Below are 19,212 nucleotides of genomic sequence, written 5' to 3'. Positions count from 1 at the left end.
GAATTTAACCTATTGCTAAAAAAGAAAGCATCTATTTTTATTTTTACATTGCTTTTGTTTTATAGGAAGGACATTTCAACCAAATGATCCACATCCAGAAATGGAAACCATGATAACCTAGTGATCATATCTCCAGAAATGGAAAACATGGTACTTGAACTACAATCCTAACTCGAGCAAAACAAATAATCCATAAGTGAATAGTTGATAATAACATAAGCTAAGTTTATGTTAGCAAATACCAACAAAATCACCTGAATTGGGACCTTCACTTTGTCAATAAAATTATTTAGACGGCCAATTTTCGAGTCGACAGCTGCTTGTCTCTTATTCTTCCAACGTTCAATATTGGATTCATTGGTGAAAATTACCTGTACTAGACAAAAACCACAACAGTAGAGAGTATACTCATCATAAATTTCATACTGGTAGTTTCACTAAATAGCTTGGTTTTACTTGTCACTAAATTATATTTTTAATTATGAGACAATGGGAGACTATGAATGACAAATTTCTTCAATAAGCTAAAATTCTATAATAGCTTTCTTTTCCGGATAAATTAAAGGGACACACCAGCTTGTAGCCATTGTTGTATAAGCTTTGCAGTTTATCAGGAATTGAGGGATACATGAGGGACCAAGCATTTGAACCTGATCTGAAAGAAAATATAATTCTCCTTAAAATCAGAAACTTTGCACAAAATAATAATAATAATAATAATAATAATAATAATAATAATAATAATAATAATAATATCAAATCAAAAGGTTGATATTAATAATTAATATCATATATCCATTCTAAGAACTTATTGTCAGTGCTAGCACCACCTAACCTCACCACAAACAACACTTTCATTTAAACGCAAACCAATAGAACAAATTGCACAATAATCACAAAGTTACGACTTCAGACATAGACTTACATACGTACAGATGTATTCGCAAGACACCCATCAAAATCAAATGCAGCAACTTTACTTGAATCTTGCAGACCATCATCCTGATAATTATCAAAGCATAGAATCAGGGGGAACATGTAAACAATAAACATAAGTAATTGAGTTTTAGTAACCAGAAAAATAGAAGAAAAGCAATAGAACAGTAATTGAGAGAGATTTGTATTATGGATGGAAAAACAGAAGAAAACAGTAAGAAATAGGGATTCCTAACTAGCATTGAGCAGTACTCTTTCTGAGAGTTAGTACTCTGCCCCTAACAGAATTCACAACTTCCAGGATGATTCTTGATCTGTCTCTCTAAACCATCCTTGCTACCTTATCATTCACCCTCTCTTTTTTATTCCTTCTCACAAACACCTTCCACACACTTGGGCCCACATCCGAGCCCATTTCTGAAGTATACATATTTTGTATGTTCCTTCATATTTTTTAGAGTATATACCCAGTTTGGTCTCTAAAATGGTAGGATTGTATCAACCTAATCTCCCACATTATCAAAATTCTAAAATGATCTCGAGAACTACAAAATGTTAATTAGGTTTGTCTCTTTGTTTGGATATGTTATCAGATGCATCTCAAACATTATTAACTTAGTTTCAAATGCACCTACAACTTAATGATGTCATTATAGCCCTTACAAAGAAATATCAATGGAGGGACAAACCTGATTCACAATTTGTTTTTCTGGGAATAATTTTAGAATTTAAGAAATTTAATAATACGGAGCACTAGGTTGATATGGTATTACAACTTTTGGAGCCAAATTGGATATTTACTAGTATTTTTAACTGGAAAGCTTGCATAAGGTTGCACCCTTCCAGTCAAACCAAGCTGAAATAACAAAACAAGACAGCTAATCTCACCCGTTCAAGAAAAATGATTGTCTGGAATGCCTTCCATTTGGGTAAAAGGGTAGCATCCTGGATCAGATAATAGTTTCATTAAGTAAAATATGTAAGAAATTATCATAAAAGATAAAATAATTATAAGGATAAAAATGTAATAAGCTTTCACTATCAAACATCAAAGCTGACAAATTATCAAATAAAGTAAAAAAAAAAAAAAAAGAACCTAACCTTGTAACTGCTCTTGACATCAGACACTGAAAAGATGATATTCATCCCGGCTTTAACATCAGATGTGGATAACTACAAGCAATTAATATTAATTATGAAGAGTATTAAGAATTAAGTTACGGGATTTACAAAAGACAAAACAAAAAAACTTGAATATTATTGATAATGTTATAATATTATAAGATATCTTATAATATATTTTATATTATATTAGAGTATCTTAAGATTAATTTATAATGATTAAGATATCTTAGAATATCTTTCATTATTAGTATAATTTCTTCCTAATTAATAATTGAGTCTATGTATCTCTATAAATAGAGAATACTATTGAATCTTTTGTATAAAGTTAGCATAAAGTTATTATCAATAATATTTGAGTTCTTATTATATTTTCGCCTCTTATCTAAAATCCCACAACGTCAACATGGTATTTGAGTCTATCCAACATCCATTGGGCCACCTGCTATTAAGTTACCGCTATCGGGCCACTCAGTTCACGTCCAAATGTTCAGTCCTGGACGTGAAGGAGAGGTATTAAGAGTTTCACATTGAATGAGATAAGGCCTACCAAAGTGTTTATAAGTGATGGGTAGTCTTCACCCTATAAACCGATTTTGTGGGATTGTGTAGGGCCTAATCAAATTCTAAAATGGTATCAGAGCCTATTTCAATCCTCCTTGACGGTCACGCCACTATTCCGACATCAAGTTCCCAAAAGTTTGGGAATATTATAATAGTTTCTCTTTTCTGATACGATATCCTCCGTTTTGACATTCTCCGACACTTTTTTGTAAATTTTCCAGTTTTAACATTCTCCAACACTTTTTTGTCAATTTTTCAGCATAACTCGCCGTCGCTGCAGCTGCCATTGAAATTTTTCCGGCAAGCTTTACTGCGAGTCACCCCACTGCAAGCCTTGTCTCCTCCGCCTTGGCATGTACCCAAAAATTTGCGGCTAAACTCGCTGCCATGTGCTCTCATGCGCCGCCGCCAACAACCTCGAGCACATGTGCGTTTGTCTGCCTTTTGGCACAGTGTTTCAGTCATCCAAATTGGGTTTTCCCTTCTAGTTCCAAATGTGTTGTCAGTTTTTTATAACTCGCTTTAGCTTGGCAGTTTGTCCCAGATGCACTGGCCCCATCTTTGTGCCAGATGTATTGGTCACGCCTCTCTCCTCGAAACAGATTCAAGTTCAAATATTTTGGGTCTCCGATATTATTGGTTTGAAGCTTCCAAATGCAGTTTTTTAGAAGAACAGACATTGCTTGGTTCAATTGCTTACCATGAATTTCTCTCAGGTTGATGATTATTTCGACTATCTAGCTAAGGTATATTTATAGCAATTTTCTTCGACTTCATCTACATCCCTGAGTTGCTTTTCCATCCATTTTATTATTTTGCGGGGCAATACATTATATTCTTATAACAAGCTAGAGTTTAGTAAGCTAAAAAGAGGAGTGTTAGAATATTATAAAATATCTTATAATATCTTTTATATTATATTAGAATATCTCAAACTATTTCCTATGATCAATTTATAATCATAGAGATATCTTAGAATATCTCTCCTTATTAATATAATTTGTTCCTGATTTAAGATTGAGTCTATCTATCTCTATAAATAAAGAATACTATTGAGTCTTTTGTATCAAGTTAGCATAAAGCTATTATCAATAATATTTGAGTTTTTATTATATTCTCTCCTTTATCTAAAATTCCACAACCCCTACAGGTAATAACTTGATACAAAAGACTAAACACTAATCCCTATTTAAAGGGATACAAGACAGATAGCCTAGACACGTAGCTCAAATGATTATCAACTTTAGAGAAATTTCAAGACAAGTAATCAAAGGAAGGTCCGCCACTAGAACAAAGCTAGTGCATCTAGGACGAAGATGGGCCATTGCACTTGGGAAAGAGGCTAACTTTACAAATCTGTCAAAATAGAAGTGTCAAATGCAAGCAATAAAACTAAAAAATGAATGACTAAGAGAATTAACAGTAAGGCATTTGTAGGAGAAAAAATGTCAAAATAAAAGTGTAAATGCAAGCAATAAAACTAAAAAATGAATGACTAAGAGAATTAACGGCAAGGCATTTGTAGGAGAAAAAAAAAACACTTCAGCAGAAAGCATAAACCAACATCTTTCCAAATACATACATGGTTGAGAATATCAAGTAAGACATTAATATAATTACAAAATTAACTTCCAAACACGTTTCTATTTTAAACCAATGTTTTGAATATTTGTCACATCATATCTGTGAAAATTTGTTTATGTTTAATATCCCTCAAGTATAAGGATTCAGTTGAATAGGAGTACTAGTATGAATTTAGTTATATATGAGTACTAATAGGATTTGTTGTTCAGTAATCTAGTATATATATATATATATGATGTATTGCCAACATATTTTCAATTCAATAAATATATTTTTACTCTAATTCTTGAGATGGTATAAATATATTTTTACTCTAATTCTTGAGATGGTATCAGAGCTCTCGATCTTTGGGAGCCTTGCTTCCGCATAAATTTGCCGCCTTCATTGCAGTTTCTTTTCTTCCTGAAACCTTTGTCACCTTCATTGTTGCCCTTTTTGCTGCCTTCATTGCAGCAACTTGAGATTTCTTTTTGGCCTACTCACTGTCATAGTGTGTTCAATACTCACGTTGTTACTGTTCACGTCCGTTTGACCGCCTTCTAGACCTCCTTTTAGTGTCGTTTTCAACCAGATTGTAGATCGGGCCATTTCTCGTTTCGCTTTGGGGGTTCACTTTTTGATCAGAGCACTTTTGTTTGTGGGTCATTTGAAGCTCACACGGTTTTTGCTCGGAGTTTTCTGTTGCGGCATTATATCACAATTACAATTTGTGGATATTTTTTGGCCGGTTGAAGTTTGTTTTGTTTGATAGATCAATCTTTCATCTCTAATATCGTTTATTTGCTGATTTTACGGATATGGCTCGACTCAATGATGATATAGAGAAGATTAGATCACTTCTTAGTAAGTTGGAGAAACCGACAGGTACTAGTTCTCTGGTATATACAAGTACACTTCCTCTTGGTAAGTTTCAATTTTCTTTTGGACCTAATGCTTTAGATACAACCTATAACCAAATTGGATCCTAGATTCTGGAGCCGTTGACCACATGACACCCTTACCTTCACACTTCTCCACTTATTCACCTTACCCTAGCAACAAGAAAATATCCACAACAAAGAAATGTCCAAATAAACTCATCCATAACTCAAAGAAATGTCCTTCTTATTCCTAAATTGTCCACTAGCTTAATTTCCATACAAAAACTAACACAAGACCTATCATGTAATGTTTTTTGTAACAAATCTTGTGTCTTTCAGGACAAGAATTCAGGGAGGACAATTGGTAATGCTAGAGAATGGAATGTTCTATATTACTTGGATAACCAAAATCTTCCTCCAAATCTACTCAGCAATACCAACTCCTTTTGTTCTAAATTAATAAAGATCAACAGGGACAAGGTCATTTTGTACCACTATCACCTAGGTCATTCTTCATTTAGAGTCATAAAACAGTTGTTTCCTTCCCTCTACAAAAAATTAGAGGTAGAAAGTCTTCACTGTGAGGTGTGTGCTTGCTAAACACAAACGTGTACCTTTTCCAAGTAGTAACCAAATGAGTACTTCTCCATTCTATTTAGTTCATAGTGATGTATGGGGTCCCTCTAATGTTCCAAATATATCAGAGGAATTTTGTTCAGACGAAATGGAAATGTGGGTCTTGAAGCATATATTGATGTTGACTATGCAAGGGTCAATTATAGATAGAAGGTCAACCACGGGATATTTCACTTTTCTATGTGGGAATCTTGTGACTTGTAAGAGTAAGAAACAAAGCGTGGTATCCAAATCAAGTGTTGAAGCAAAATGTAGGGCAATAGCACAAGGAATATGTGAATTATTGTGGTTGAAGATCATTTTGGAGGACCTAAAGATAAAGTAGGATGAACCAATGAAACTCTATTGTGATAATAAATCTGCTATTAGCATAGCACATAATTCAGTGCAACATGACAGAACCAAACATGTTGAAGTCAATAGACATTTCATCACAGAAAAACTCGACAATGGCCTAATTTGCACTCCATATGTCTCCTCCCAAGGCAACCTTGCAAATCTTCTAACTAAAGGGCTAAACAGCAGCAACTTCGAAAGAATTGTATCCAAGCTGGGAATAGAGAACATCTATTCACCAGCTTGAGAGGGAGTGTCAAAATCTGTTTTTGTTTAATATCCCTAAAGTATAGGGATTCAGTTGAATAGGAGTACTAGTAGAGATTTAGTTATATATAAGTACTAATAGGGATTTAGTTATATATGAGTACTAATAGGATTTGATTGTTTAGTAATCTAGTGTATATATATCTCTGATGTATTGCCAACATATTTTCAATTCAATAAATATATTTTTACTCTAATTCTTGAGAATATCCATAGTCCATGTGCGTACTTTTCTTTTCTTTGAATCACTTTCTTCAGACTCTTGTTGATCATTTTGTATTTCTTCTGTTGCTTTACAAACCTGTTAAAATATAATTGTAAAATACTAAATACAAGCTGTAAAATACGAAAATACAATGACATGCTCATAATGCAAGCAATAAATATGAAGAAAACAAAGAAAATTAACAATAAGGCATTTGAAGGAGACCTCCTAGTTGTCCGAGTTTGCATGTCTAGTAGCAAAATCTAGTTGACACACAGAGACTCATTACTAGGTGGACTCATAAACTCAGATCATGGGTGAGCAAACTTGAAAAAATGAAAAAGAAGCCCAAAAAGGCAGGGTCAATGTGTGTTTCAAACTTATATTTGTTCCCTTTTCACTCGAAGTTGAAGCTGGCAACAAATAGCCAACACTAATCTTCAGACGGTCAATGACCTCCCTTACGGTGACCCCTGTGCAGAGAAATCCAAAGAATCTTGTTTATGCCCACTGTTGCATAGAGCAAAGTGCTGCACAATGTCACTCCAAGGTGTGCCCTTGCATGTGTCCGATGTACTGCTACGCTTCATGACACTGTTGTGCTTTTGATGCATATTGAGTTACCGAATTGCTCTTTCCATCAGCCTTTCATCTTGCCATTGTTATGTTTTCTGACAAATTACATGCTGCACTTGCTTTTTATCTCTTATCTTTTATCTTTTCACTATTTAATTATTTCTTTATCCGTTCATCAATTTTATGTTTTACCCACCCCTCTCGTCTCAGGTGTTTTGTTGTTGTGTTTGTCATTTACTTCAATTTAGAACTTCCAACTGTTAGTCCTATTATTAGGACTCCAAATGAGAATGTGGGCCCAAATAGACAATTAGATCATCTAACAGACCCTGAATAACCTCAAAATGCAAATACTCCCTATACCATCGCAAAGCAAATATTCAAATTTGAGAAAGAGAAAATCGAGCTCTCACCGCTTCAGACTGGTCCTCTCCAGCAAATAACTTTGTGAGAGCTTCCTGGTCACTGCTCTGAAAATAAATAAAAACCACATAAACAATCACTTTAAAAAAAAATTTCATGAATGAAAATTTCATCTGAAGCTTCAAATTTCAACGAAAACAATGAAAAAAATTCTTATTACTGATTAGGTTGATATACATTTCATTCATTTTCCTTCTCTACAACGCAATCGTTTTGTCCTAAAAAGAAAGTAACCTAAACAGCAACTTTTCAAAAGAAAAGAGAAGAGAAACGAAAGGACCTTCAAGGAGGAAAAGCCGGTAATTATGTCAGAAGTGGAGTGAGAGGAGGGTAGAGGGAAGCAACTGAGGTGGTGCCATTTGGTGACGTTGTAGCCTCTCTTATCCTTTGAAACCAAGCCCAACCTCAGGGTTTTGGATTCGATGGCTTTGGAACATGCCTTGCACGTTGATCTGTTCGACTTCGCGTACTCCGCAACAATGGTCTCCGACGGTGCCATCAGTATCACTCGAAATGGGCGAGGAGAAGCGTTCACCGAAACGGAGAAATTATGGCGGTGTTTGTAAGGGTGACAACCGTTCAAGAAGAAGAATTTGGGAATTGGTAGTAGAGAGAATCTGAGTGTATTCATAAAAGAGTGTGAGAGACCCAAACCGGGGAGCGAGAGGTTTTTGTAAGGTGTTAATAGTCCTTTTCTTTGGAATTATAAGGTCTTATTAGTCCTATGGTCTCAAATAAAAACCGCAAAAAACGTTAAAAAAATGGAAAATATAAAAATATTTATTTTCTTTTTTAACACCGTGAAGCTAAAGCTTCCAATCCATTCAAAACCTCTTGGGAAAACTGTAAGAGATAAATCTGCCGTCCACTTGGTTAGTTTGTCGCACGACGTGATGCCACGATAGTATCCCGTTTCCTTAAGTGATTGAAATCCCTTAACCAGGCAAGAAAAACTACAAAGGTTACCGTCACTATCTATACAATATAATATAAAGTAAACCTCATGTTTTGGCAAGTCAAATATCACTTTAAGCAAAGTGTATAGATAAATATAAAGTTGTTATTATTAGAAATAATTTAGAAAGAAAAAAATAAAACACATTGCGTATATTTTTTTAAAATAAAAAAATAAAATTTCTATTATATTTGACAGTTTTTTGAAATTTTCATTGAGAATTTATGGGCCAATTAACAAATAAGAAAAAAAATTATTGTACTGTGAGTGAGAAAAAAAAACTTTTTTTATTGAGAGTTGAAAATTTATTTGTGAATAAAAAAATAATACAATCAATTACACGACAGATTTTAAAGTAATGGTTTTTAAACACTATTTTTTTTTCAATGATTACATTTTAACTTTACTAATGTACTATACATTTTACATTGTAAATTTATTATTAAATATCACTTGATACAATGAAGCAAAATTTATAGGAATTGTTAAATGTCATGTATTTCATATAACTTATATATTATGTTTGAGTAATAAAAATAAAAATTTATTATTAAGTTACTTACTCATCTAAAAATTTCCTAATTTACTTAATATGTCCATGTTCCAGTCATGCTTTTAGCGAACACTGAATTGTAGGTTTTTATTTTTATTGCATGTGATTTAATTGATGACAAAATTCAAATTATGTATTTAATGTCAATACCAAACAAATTTATAAGAATTGATATATATATATATATAAATTAATATAACAATATTTATTCGTAATTGTTTATGTGCGACGCACGAGTTTAAGGGTATGACTTGGTGGAAAAATCAAACAAATGCATTGGCTACTGCTCTCACATTCTAATGATCCTCACTTTAATCTATATTCATATTGTGAATGATGTTGGCCATTTGAGCTAAACTCGAATGACATGAGATAATAGGATATTTTTTATAAAAAAAAAATTATAATTAAAATGCCACATAACTAAAAAAAATTATGTAATTGTTCTACTTTTTCAACTTAATAAGAGGTCGTTGACCCGGGAAACGACTATTTAAAGGCCATCTTTTCAATTCCTAATAGGAGGTTGCTTTCCTAGAGAGCGAGCTACTAGCAATTGCTTTTTTTTCCTCATTTTAACAATTGTTATTAATTATTTAATAAATTAAAATTAATTAAATTATTTAAAAAATAAAAATAGTAATAATAAACTAAAATAAAATACATTAATAAATAATAATTACAATTATAATTATAAATAGTAAATTATAGTATAAATTTCAAAGAAAATACATTAAAATTGAAGAAAAAATACATCAAAATTTAAATAAATAATAATAATAATTTTTTTAAAAAAAAGAAAATTATATTAATAACATGAAAATGAAATCAAATACATTAAATTAACAAAAAAAATACATCACATTTGAGAAGAAAAAAAACCATCAAATTTATATTAATGATGTCCACCTAAATGACTTCCAGTTCAACGTTTAAGATGTCGTCGAACCCGTCTAGCTCTTTGAATGAGTTGATGTTCTTCCGATTCATCCTGATTTTGATCATTATTTTGAGACTCAGGATTATACATGCATAAAATTTGGAGCCTGAGAATTATACATGCATAAAAGTTTGAGACTGAGGATTATATATGGAATCAAACACAACATAAGCCGACTCAGGAGTTATGCATTGAGTTCCAAACAAATTATAGAAAAGCCCATGTTTTATCGGATAATCGGGGGTTGGTATTTCTGGCACCGACAGAACGTAATACTGAGTCGGTGATGGATCATAACATGGAACTTCAGTAGGGACATGTAGGTGAGGTGATGATATAAACGATTATGTTATGTTTTGTTGTTGTGTGGTTGATTGGGAGGTCGACTGCACATGAGGATATGACGGAGGTTGTAAACGGGGTTCACAGAGATATTGTTCGACATATATAAGTAATTTTGTGTGTTGTCTAAACCAAATCATATATTATGTGCTATGACATAAAACACCTTCTACGATATTACCTTGCAACACGTAATTCTGACACTCATTCCAATGTTTAATTTCTTCCCTCCAAACCCAGTTCCAATTATCATTAATCTCATGCCTCATGTCGACCTCATGGTACATTTTCATGTCCTCTGGTGGTTGTGATATTTGTTGATGGAAACCGAACAGAAGTGTGACTCTATCTGTATGATGTTTTTCAACAATATGTACATGCAGTCCAAGTAACCCTTTCTTCTTCAGAAACTTCATGTTGGAACTTGAGATAAGATCTCCAATAAAACTGATTTGTAAAATATAAGCTAAAGTAATTATAACAAGTATAAAAAATAAAATATTTAAAAAGTTCAAATAAATGTGAATGAATATATTACTTCCTCAACCATCATGTGATCAATTGTTTTTCGGTATCCTTCTACGTCGTTATGAGGAATTTTACTGAAATTTAGACCACCAGAATTAAATATGTCGAATATATCAAAAATAAAAAATATAATAAAATTAATAATATGGTAAGCAGTTGGTTTTAAAAAAAGAAAAAAAACAATATAAAAATAATATAGTTACCTTTGTGCAAGTAGAAATATCAATGCATTGAGAGATTCAAGAGCGACACAAGACAAACGATACCATGCTCAGTTTTGCAACAACAATGCACATCCTCCCAGAGACATTACACCGAGTTATGTTGCAAGACATAGTCATCTATAAAGTGTAGTTAAAATTGTTGAACCCCAACTATATTGGGACGCTTTATTTAAATTTCCGAATAGTAAAAGATATTTTAAATGTACACGGTTGTTGAATTTGTCAGACATCAATAACATTCCGATCATACATAGGTGTCACGTCCAGTTTGTCCGCGAAAAAGGAGTCGCCACCAATTTTATTTTTTTAAAAGGGAAAATTAGATTAAACCTAAAATAAAATTCTTGAACAAAAAAAAAACGGATTCGGGAGTCGATTACGAATAGGAAAATTAATATTACCGTACATCGTCCCTTAAAACGATTACCCTATAATTAATTGTATACAAATTATTTATTTATTTAATTATTTATTTTACCTCCTAAAAAAACAATAAAAAACAAAATAAATTATTTACATCAGTAAAAGAAGGAAAACCAATTTTTTTTTTATTAATTTGGTTTGACAAAGGAATAACCTTTCTCCTACGTATCCCCAGGTGCAATAGAGAAATCAAAACACAAGTAGTTCTTGGGTAAAAAAATATTTATGTGTTGTCTGATTTTATTATTACTCTATTTTAATTATTTTTTATTATAATTATTATTATATACGTATCCAAAAATAAAAATATAATAATAATAATAATGAAAAAAAAGAGGTGAGATTTCTGTTCACTCATTATATATTTTTATTTTTGTTTTAAAGTAAATAAAATTTAATTTTTTGTTAGAAAACAACGTCACACGGCTGTATGTGAACGTAACAGATGGACGCGACGTTGAAGCAGTCTATTAAAGGATCTGGTTGTGTGTCGTTGGATCTGTTGCGACACAAAGGCCACCAATGATTGGGGGTGAGTGATGAAGCACGACGAGCAATGATGAATTTCATCTAGCGGCAATGACTATCAATTCTAATCCTAAGGAAAAAACTATCTATTCGTTGTTATGATTTTTTTTTTGGTCATTTGATAAAGACGTGATATGAGTTTCCTGTTATATTACAATAGGGGGGAATTTGTTTTCTTGGTGATTGATTTATAAACATCAGTTATTTATATTCTTTTTAGTATTTTGTGTTGCAAAGAAGAAGAAAAATTAAGAATAGACAACTTTAGAAAAATAAAAGTATAAGACATGAGTTTATTTTTGTATAAATAGAAAGAAAGAAAAAAAAGAGAAAAAGAACATTATTTAAAGGGATGCAATATAAAGACTAAGAAGAAAATTAGAGAAGTAATAAGAAAGTGATACCTTACTACTGAATTGGTTTTGCTGGACTGATTTTCCCAGATTCTATGCTCCTCTTTTGCCTATTATTTTCTCTTCTTTCTTTTGTTTTTTACTCAATCGTGCTCCTAATAGTGCTCTCAATAATGCTCTCTATAGTGCTCCCCATCGTGTTCTTTCTCTTTCTACTCTTGTTGTCGATTATTTATAGATTTTTTGGGTGTTGGTTACAAAAGATAAGAGAATAATTGTCAATTGATCATCATTTTTATTATCAATAATCTGTTTCTTTTCAGTTTTTTTTTTCATTCAATTGATCATCATTATACTGATTCTTATTACCATTAATTCATTTCTTTTTTGTTTCTTTTTATTCAATTGATCACCATTATACTAATTTTTATTACCATTGATTAATTTCTTTTCGGTTTCTTTTGATTCAAATGATGACAATTATAATGATTTTTATTATCATCAATTCATTTCTTTTCATTCAATTATATACGTTTTTTTATATGTTTTAGAAAAGAGTAAAAATTTCTGAAAAGGAATCAGAGGCAAACAGAAACCAAACACATCCATGATTTTCTAAAATTTAAAGGCTTAACTATTTATTTTTATCATTATTATTTTTATTTAATTTTTTATATATTTATTATTTTTCATAAAAAATCTAAAAGTAGAAAACAAAATTAGGTGTCAACAATAGGATATATGCTCGACATGATGCTTGTTTTTCTAATATAAATGCATCTTCACCAACACCGTCAAACGTATCCTTAACCCATTTTAATTTAATAGAATTACCTTTTGTTTCTCCCTCGAATGAGATAACTCCTAAGTAATCTTGATAAACTTCTTTAACGTGCACAAAATTTGAACCACTAACAGGAAAAACAGAAACATTTAATCATAAAATGTAGTATATATCTTTCAAAGCTATTGTGCACTCACCTATTAGAAGATGAAACTTGAGTTTTTGTCTCCATCTCTCAACTATAGCAGTAATCAGGCCGACATCTATTTTATAATTTCTGAGTTTGATCACTTCACCGAAGACAACCGCTTTCAAATATGGTAATATGGCTTCATTTGGTTTTTTTTGTTAACATTACCTTGACATTTCAATTATCCTTTAAAGGTGACTGAAATTTATAATATATAACAAAAATAAAATAATTAATGAGACTAAAAAAATTATAAACAAAATAAAATAAAATACTTACAAATGCTTTAATGTATTAGATTTCAGCTCTGTGATTCGTAGATAGTTCCATGATAAAAAGATAAATTTTGATAACTTTGAATGTATGAAAGAGATGTGATAAAGAAAAGTGAGGAAGTTGTTATTAAAAGATGGGGCAAAGGATGTATTTATAGGTCGCGTCCTCAAGCAAATGATGTATTTTGATACTTTGAGTTGATGTTTGATGTTTATGCACAATGGTCACAACTCAACACCATCGAGTTATATGTTACCTTTGAGTCTGGTCCTCCATCAACAAACATTAATCAACCATCGACCTCCAACACACTTAATCCCGACCACATCCCATTTTTTGATCAAAGCAACCCTAATCAACCCGACGTATATTCTCCATCAGAACACTATGAACCATCATAACACTATGAACCATCATAACACTATGAACCATCATAACACTATGAACCATCATAACACTATGAACCATACTCTATCCAATTAGAACAAACTCATCAAAAAAAATTTCAACTCTATCATCAATCTCCTCCAACAAGTCCTTAATGCGATCTTCCCCTTAGTGTCTTATATCATATCAACGAGGAAGAAATAGGTGATTATAGTGAAGAGGATGAAACATACTTCGATGAATCATCTGGTAATTCTGACGATGACATTGATATTGACGAAGATATAGAAGCAGAAGATCAACCAATCCTACCTGGATTTGATCCACCATCTCACCTGAAGAACATCAATTTAGATACTTAAGAGCAATCAAGTGAATTTCATCACTTGTTCATTAACGAAGTCCCAACAATAAATGGAACTCTTGCAGTTGGAATGAAGTTTTAAAATAAAGATGAATGCGTACATGCAATTAAACGTTACCATAATCATTGAATTTTGTGGTACAAAAATCAGATTTAGAAAGGTATGCTATTTATTGTTCAAGTCCAAATTGTTTGTTTAGATGCAGAGCTTCAAAACACAAAAAGAGTAAATGGTGGATGATTGGCGAATTGAATGTGCCTCATACATGCACAAATTATGCATTGTCACAAGATCATACGAAGCTCGATTCTAACATGATATGTACAAGCGTAATGCAAGTTATGAAAGTGGATCCTTCAATCAAAGTGAAGGTCATTATTGCTCAGATTCGGGCTATACACAACTACACAATTAGTTATAGAAAAGCATGGATGGGAAAAATAAAGCGATTGAACAAATTTAAGGAAATTGGGAAGAATCTTACAATTAACTCCCACAATGGTTGTTAGTTATGCAAACGTTTGCTCCAGGAACCAAAATTGAAATGGAAACGATCTCAACTTATCACGAGAATAGTTTGATAAATAAGTAATGCTTTAGATAAAAAATTTGGGGTGCTACAAAAACAAATTGACATTTTCTTGAACTCTTGAATGTGCCTAACTTATTAATAGCTTGGTTCCATCTCACACATTACTCAGCGTTGGTTTGTTGTTACCTATTGATTAATATTCCAATCTCATTGTGAGATAGTGTCATTATTGAAATTGTTTATAGACTAAGTTATTGACACCAACATTGTGGAACTTTGATCCTTGCAGAGTTTAGTATGATTATAATTGATCCAGAAGTAGGATGTAAACTATAATAGTTGAGAAATTGGATAACAAAATCCTCTCAAAGAGTGCAGTTGATGATATCGCCACTTTAGATAGAATATCTAATATATATAATGAAAAAACAAAATATTAGAAATATTAGAAATATTAGAAACTATGAAGGTGTATGTCATATGTATTTAAAACTATTGAAAATAATATAACCTCAAATCCTTAATTTTGAGTGACACACAAATTTTCTTCGAGCGGGAAGTTGTAGTTGATGAAATTACTTCATCAACTATACCTATAATGTCTGCAAAGATGCGGATACCACTTAGTACAACAAAAGAAATTGTTGAGTTTTAAACAATTATTTGGTAATATATAGAGAAAAAATAATGGTAGCAACTAAATGAGTGGGGTTGTATTTTCCACTCAATATATCACTAAACTTTTTAAATAGGTACTGGATTGGGGGCATATATGGTATATCTTGCACTTGTTCAAAAGTTGCACCATTAAAAGTGATTTTGAAAGGGGGTCATAAATCTTGAATTGAAAGCCACCGTCATGAACAATAAAATTGTGTATAATGTATGTCTGGTCTTCCACACTGGTATTGACTCACGAACGAAGACATGGACCTTATCTCTCTATAATGTTTGAACAAATAAACATGGCATCATACAATGGATGGTATGCTTGAATAAAATAATATGATGTCGAACAAACTTGTTCATCCGTGAAATAAATTCCATGTGAACGTTGCCAAACTAATTAACAATAGTCTATCCATGAACAACTCGAATAGCAATTTTCCATGTTTCCTTGGTTTTGTTGATATCTGTGAATGGTGTTGGTGGTGGAGACATTGTTAAACTGAACATAATAAAAAAGAAAACGAAAATAAAAAACACATACACATTCAATTTCAGCATAACAAAATGAAAGAAAATTGGATTAATGATAAATACAACATTGCTATTATATATTATTATAAAGATCAAAATAGGGTTTTTTATATAAATATCCCATTTTTTTATTTTAAATACCAGTATGCCCTACTTCCAAAACAAAATACCAGATTGCCCTACTTTTTAGCCCCAGTTGCAAGTCGCAACCTGGGGATGCGACTTCCTGAAAGAAAAATTTTTCTACTTCACTAGATGGTCGCATACTGGGGATGCGACCTCCTACTTCGTTATGGTTTTTTTTGTTTGTTGAATTTTGTTATTATTTGGTATATTATTGGGTATATTATATTTATTATTATTAAATATTTAAAAAATAATTATAACATTAAAAAATACAAAATATTATTATAAACAATAAAAATAATTAAGTTAATAATATTAACACCTTCATATTGTGGCCAATATCCTTCGTTTGGTATCGGTTGGAACGCTTCACTGTAGACTTTAAGTACTGTTTCCACCTTGTACACTTCGGATATAAGGCTCCAATAATCATATTTGATGCTAGAACATGCTGCTATCACATGTGAACAAGGCATATGTTTAGCTTGATATTTTCCACAATCGCACCACTTGTTGGGAAGATTTATACTGAAATGACCAATTGGTCGCCCTTCTTTTGGAACTACTGTCTCGTGGACCATGAAAGTGTGGTTGCTTCGATCAAAACAATCGACTCTATGACTATTTGATTTACGTATTTCCGATTTCATAAAAGTCATGCATTTTTCTGTGTATATCTGACCAGAAGCTAAAATTGATGCGTGTTGTTTTGCCATGGTTGAAAATAGTGTACCTGTTTTATAATATGTTGATTGGACCAAAGCAGTGATGGGAAGGTTGTGTGGTTCTTTTAATATTGCGTTCATCGACTCCACAAGGTTGGTGGTCATCTGACCCCAACGGCTACCTCCATCAAATGCTTGAATCCAATCTTGTCGCGGTATATTGTCTAACCATTTCAAAGCTTCTGGGTTTACGATGCCAATTTCTCTGCGGTAGTATCGATATGTAGACTCATTGATTGAGTAACCTGTATTGAAACAACAGACAATGCATTATTACACTAATTATAAAACTTCATAATTTAATTTTTAATTAATGATAAGAAGTAAGAATTAAAGTATTACCCATAGAAATAACCTTGTTCTTCAAAGCATTATCCTTAAATTCCCTTGCAAAATTTTGTTCAATATGTCGGACGCAAAACACATGCTTTGACGGAGGATGTTGCCACCCATTATTGAGATTATTGTAAGCACTTTTGATAGATTTGTGTCTATCTGAAATCAAACAAATGTTGGCTTGTGGAGTGACGTGTGATCTCAAATTTCTCAAAAAGAAACTTCAAGCCTCTTTTGTCTCACCTTCCACAAGAGCATAAGCAATTAGAATGATATTGTCGTTCCCATCCTGTGCAACTGCTACCAATAGAGTTCCATTATACTTGCCGTATAACCAAGTTCCGTCAACTTGTACAATTGGTTTGCAAAATTTAAACGCAGATATGCATGGAACGTAAGCCCAAAATAGTCTATGAAAGATTGTCATCCCATTTATGAAACCATGTTCATTATAAGTTGGGATTGTTTCCATTTTAATAATGGTTCTTGGAGCAAACGTTTGCATAACTAATAACCATCGTGGAAATTGATTGTAAGACTCTTCCCAATTGCCATAAATTTGTTCGATTGCCTTATTTTTTCCCAACCAAGCTTTTCTATAACTAATTGTGTAGTTATACAAAGCCTGAATCTGAGCAATAATGACCTTCACTTTGATTGAAGGGTCCATCCTCATAACTTGTATTATACGTGCACATATCATGTTAGAATCGAGCTTTGTATGATCTTGTGATAGTGCAGAATTTGTGCATGTATGAGGCGCATTCAATTTCCCAATCACCCACAATTCATTTTTTTTGCGTTTGGAAGCTCTACATCTAAACAAACAATTTGGATGTGAACAAATAATAACGTACCTTTCTAGATCTGATTTTTGCACCACAAAGTTCAATGATTGTTTTAGATGATAACGCTTGATTGCATGTACACATTCATCCTTGTTCTGAAACTTCATTCCAACTTCAAGAGTTCCACCTTAATTTGGGACTTCGTCAATGAACATGTGATCAAATTCAATTGGTTGGTTTGCGGTGGATAGATTGATGTTCTTCATGTGGAATGGTGGATCGAATACAGGTGGGATAAGTTGATCTTCTGCTTCCATATCTTCATCAATATCATCATCACCAGATGATTCATCGAAGTATGTTTCATCATCTACACTATAATGACCTAATTCTTCCTCATTGATATTATAATGGACACTAAGTGGAAGATCACATTGTGGACTTGTTGGGAGAGATTCGCGATAAAGTTGTTGGGAGACATTGTGAACATGTTGAGTTTGTTCATTTTGGCTAGAGTATGGTTGATAGTGTTGTGATGGAGAGTATACGTCGGGTTGATAAGGGCTAGAGTATGGTTCATAGTGTTGTGATGGGATATAGTTGGAATTATGCATGTTTGAGGTTGATGGTTGATTTGTTGAAGTATGACCACTTTCAAATGTAATGTATAACTCAATGGTGCCAAGTTGTGACCATTGTGCATAAACATCAAACATGAGTTGAACATCTTCGTCATCACAAACCTTCATCAATTCAAATCTGGTTGTATTTTCACCAAAGAAGACAAGGTGTCGATAAACTATATCAGTTATCGTCACGTTGTCGTCGAACTGCAACTTTTTCTTAATGACATTCTTTAGACGAGCAAGGTTGCTGCTAGAATGTACTTTGAACGCCTTTTTGTAATCACTTACAAATGTTTTCCCTTCAACTCCATCGACAATTGAACCATTGTAATAAACAATACAAATGACTTGTTGAGAAGCCATGATTATGTAATTGATAGAATGTATGATGAGATAGAAGGTATGATGAGATAGAAGGTGTGGTGATATAATGTGATCTAGTTTTCTATTTATAGAAGTTAGTAGGATTGAATAGATCAATTTGATTGGTCCAACTAAAAGTATGAGGATTGATATTTTTCT

The 19,212-nt window shown here is 32.3% G+C and overlaps 1 protein-coding gene across 5 annotated transcripts in view; it reads right to left on the bottom strand.

Moving 5' to 3' along the window:
• Positions 1 to 8,219, bottom strand: part of LOC101515758 (polynucleotide 3'-phosphatase ZDP) — a 16,697-nt gene extending 8,478 nt beyond the window's left edge. For 3 of the 5 annotated variants that reach the window (XM_027331028.2, XM_004516025.4, XM_004516024.4), the window contains exons 1-8: positions 7,790 to 8,215; positions 7,500 to 7,556; positions 6,535 to 6,606; positions 2,038 to 2,109; positions 1,825 to 1,881; positions 926 to 1,002; positions 574 to 655; positions 255 to 371 (exon numbers count right to left, since the gene is read on the bottom strand). In XM_027331028.2, the coding sequence (XP_027186829.1) occupies positions 255 to 371; positions 574 to 655; positions 926 to 1,002; positions 1,825 to 1,881; positions 2,038 to 2,109; positions 6,535 to 6,606; positions 7,500 to 7,556; positions 7,790 to 8,140 (885 nt within the window). In that variant the 5' untranslated portion in view covers positions 8,141 to 8,215. Of the gene's footprint in view, positions 1 to 254; positions 372 to 573; positions 656 to 925; positions 1,003 to 1,824; positions 1,882 to 2,037; positions 2,110 to 6,534; positions 6,607 to 7,499; positions 7,557 to 7,789 lie in introns of all 5 variants that reach the window. The other 2 variants (XM_027331030.2, XM_027331029.2) reach the window with 2 other exon arrangements.
• Between the last annotated feature and the right edge of the window lie 10,993 nt (positions 8,220 to 19,212).

This window comes from Cicer arietinum, chromosome 7 (assembly GCF_000331145.2).
Source record: "Cicer arietinum cultivar CDC Frontier isolate Library 1 chromosome 7, Cicar.CDCFrontier_v2.0, whole genome shotgun sequence".
Classification (NCBI taxonomy): Eukaryota; Viridiplantae; Streptophyta; class Magnoliopsida; order Fabales; family Fabaceae; genus Cicer; species Cicer arietinum.
The sequence above is the reverse complement of the archived record's forward strand: the minus strand, read 5'-3'. Positions and strand labels throughout refer to the sequence as shown.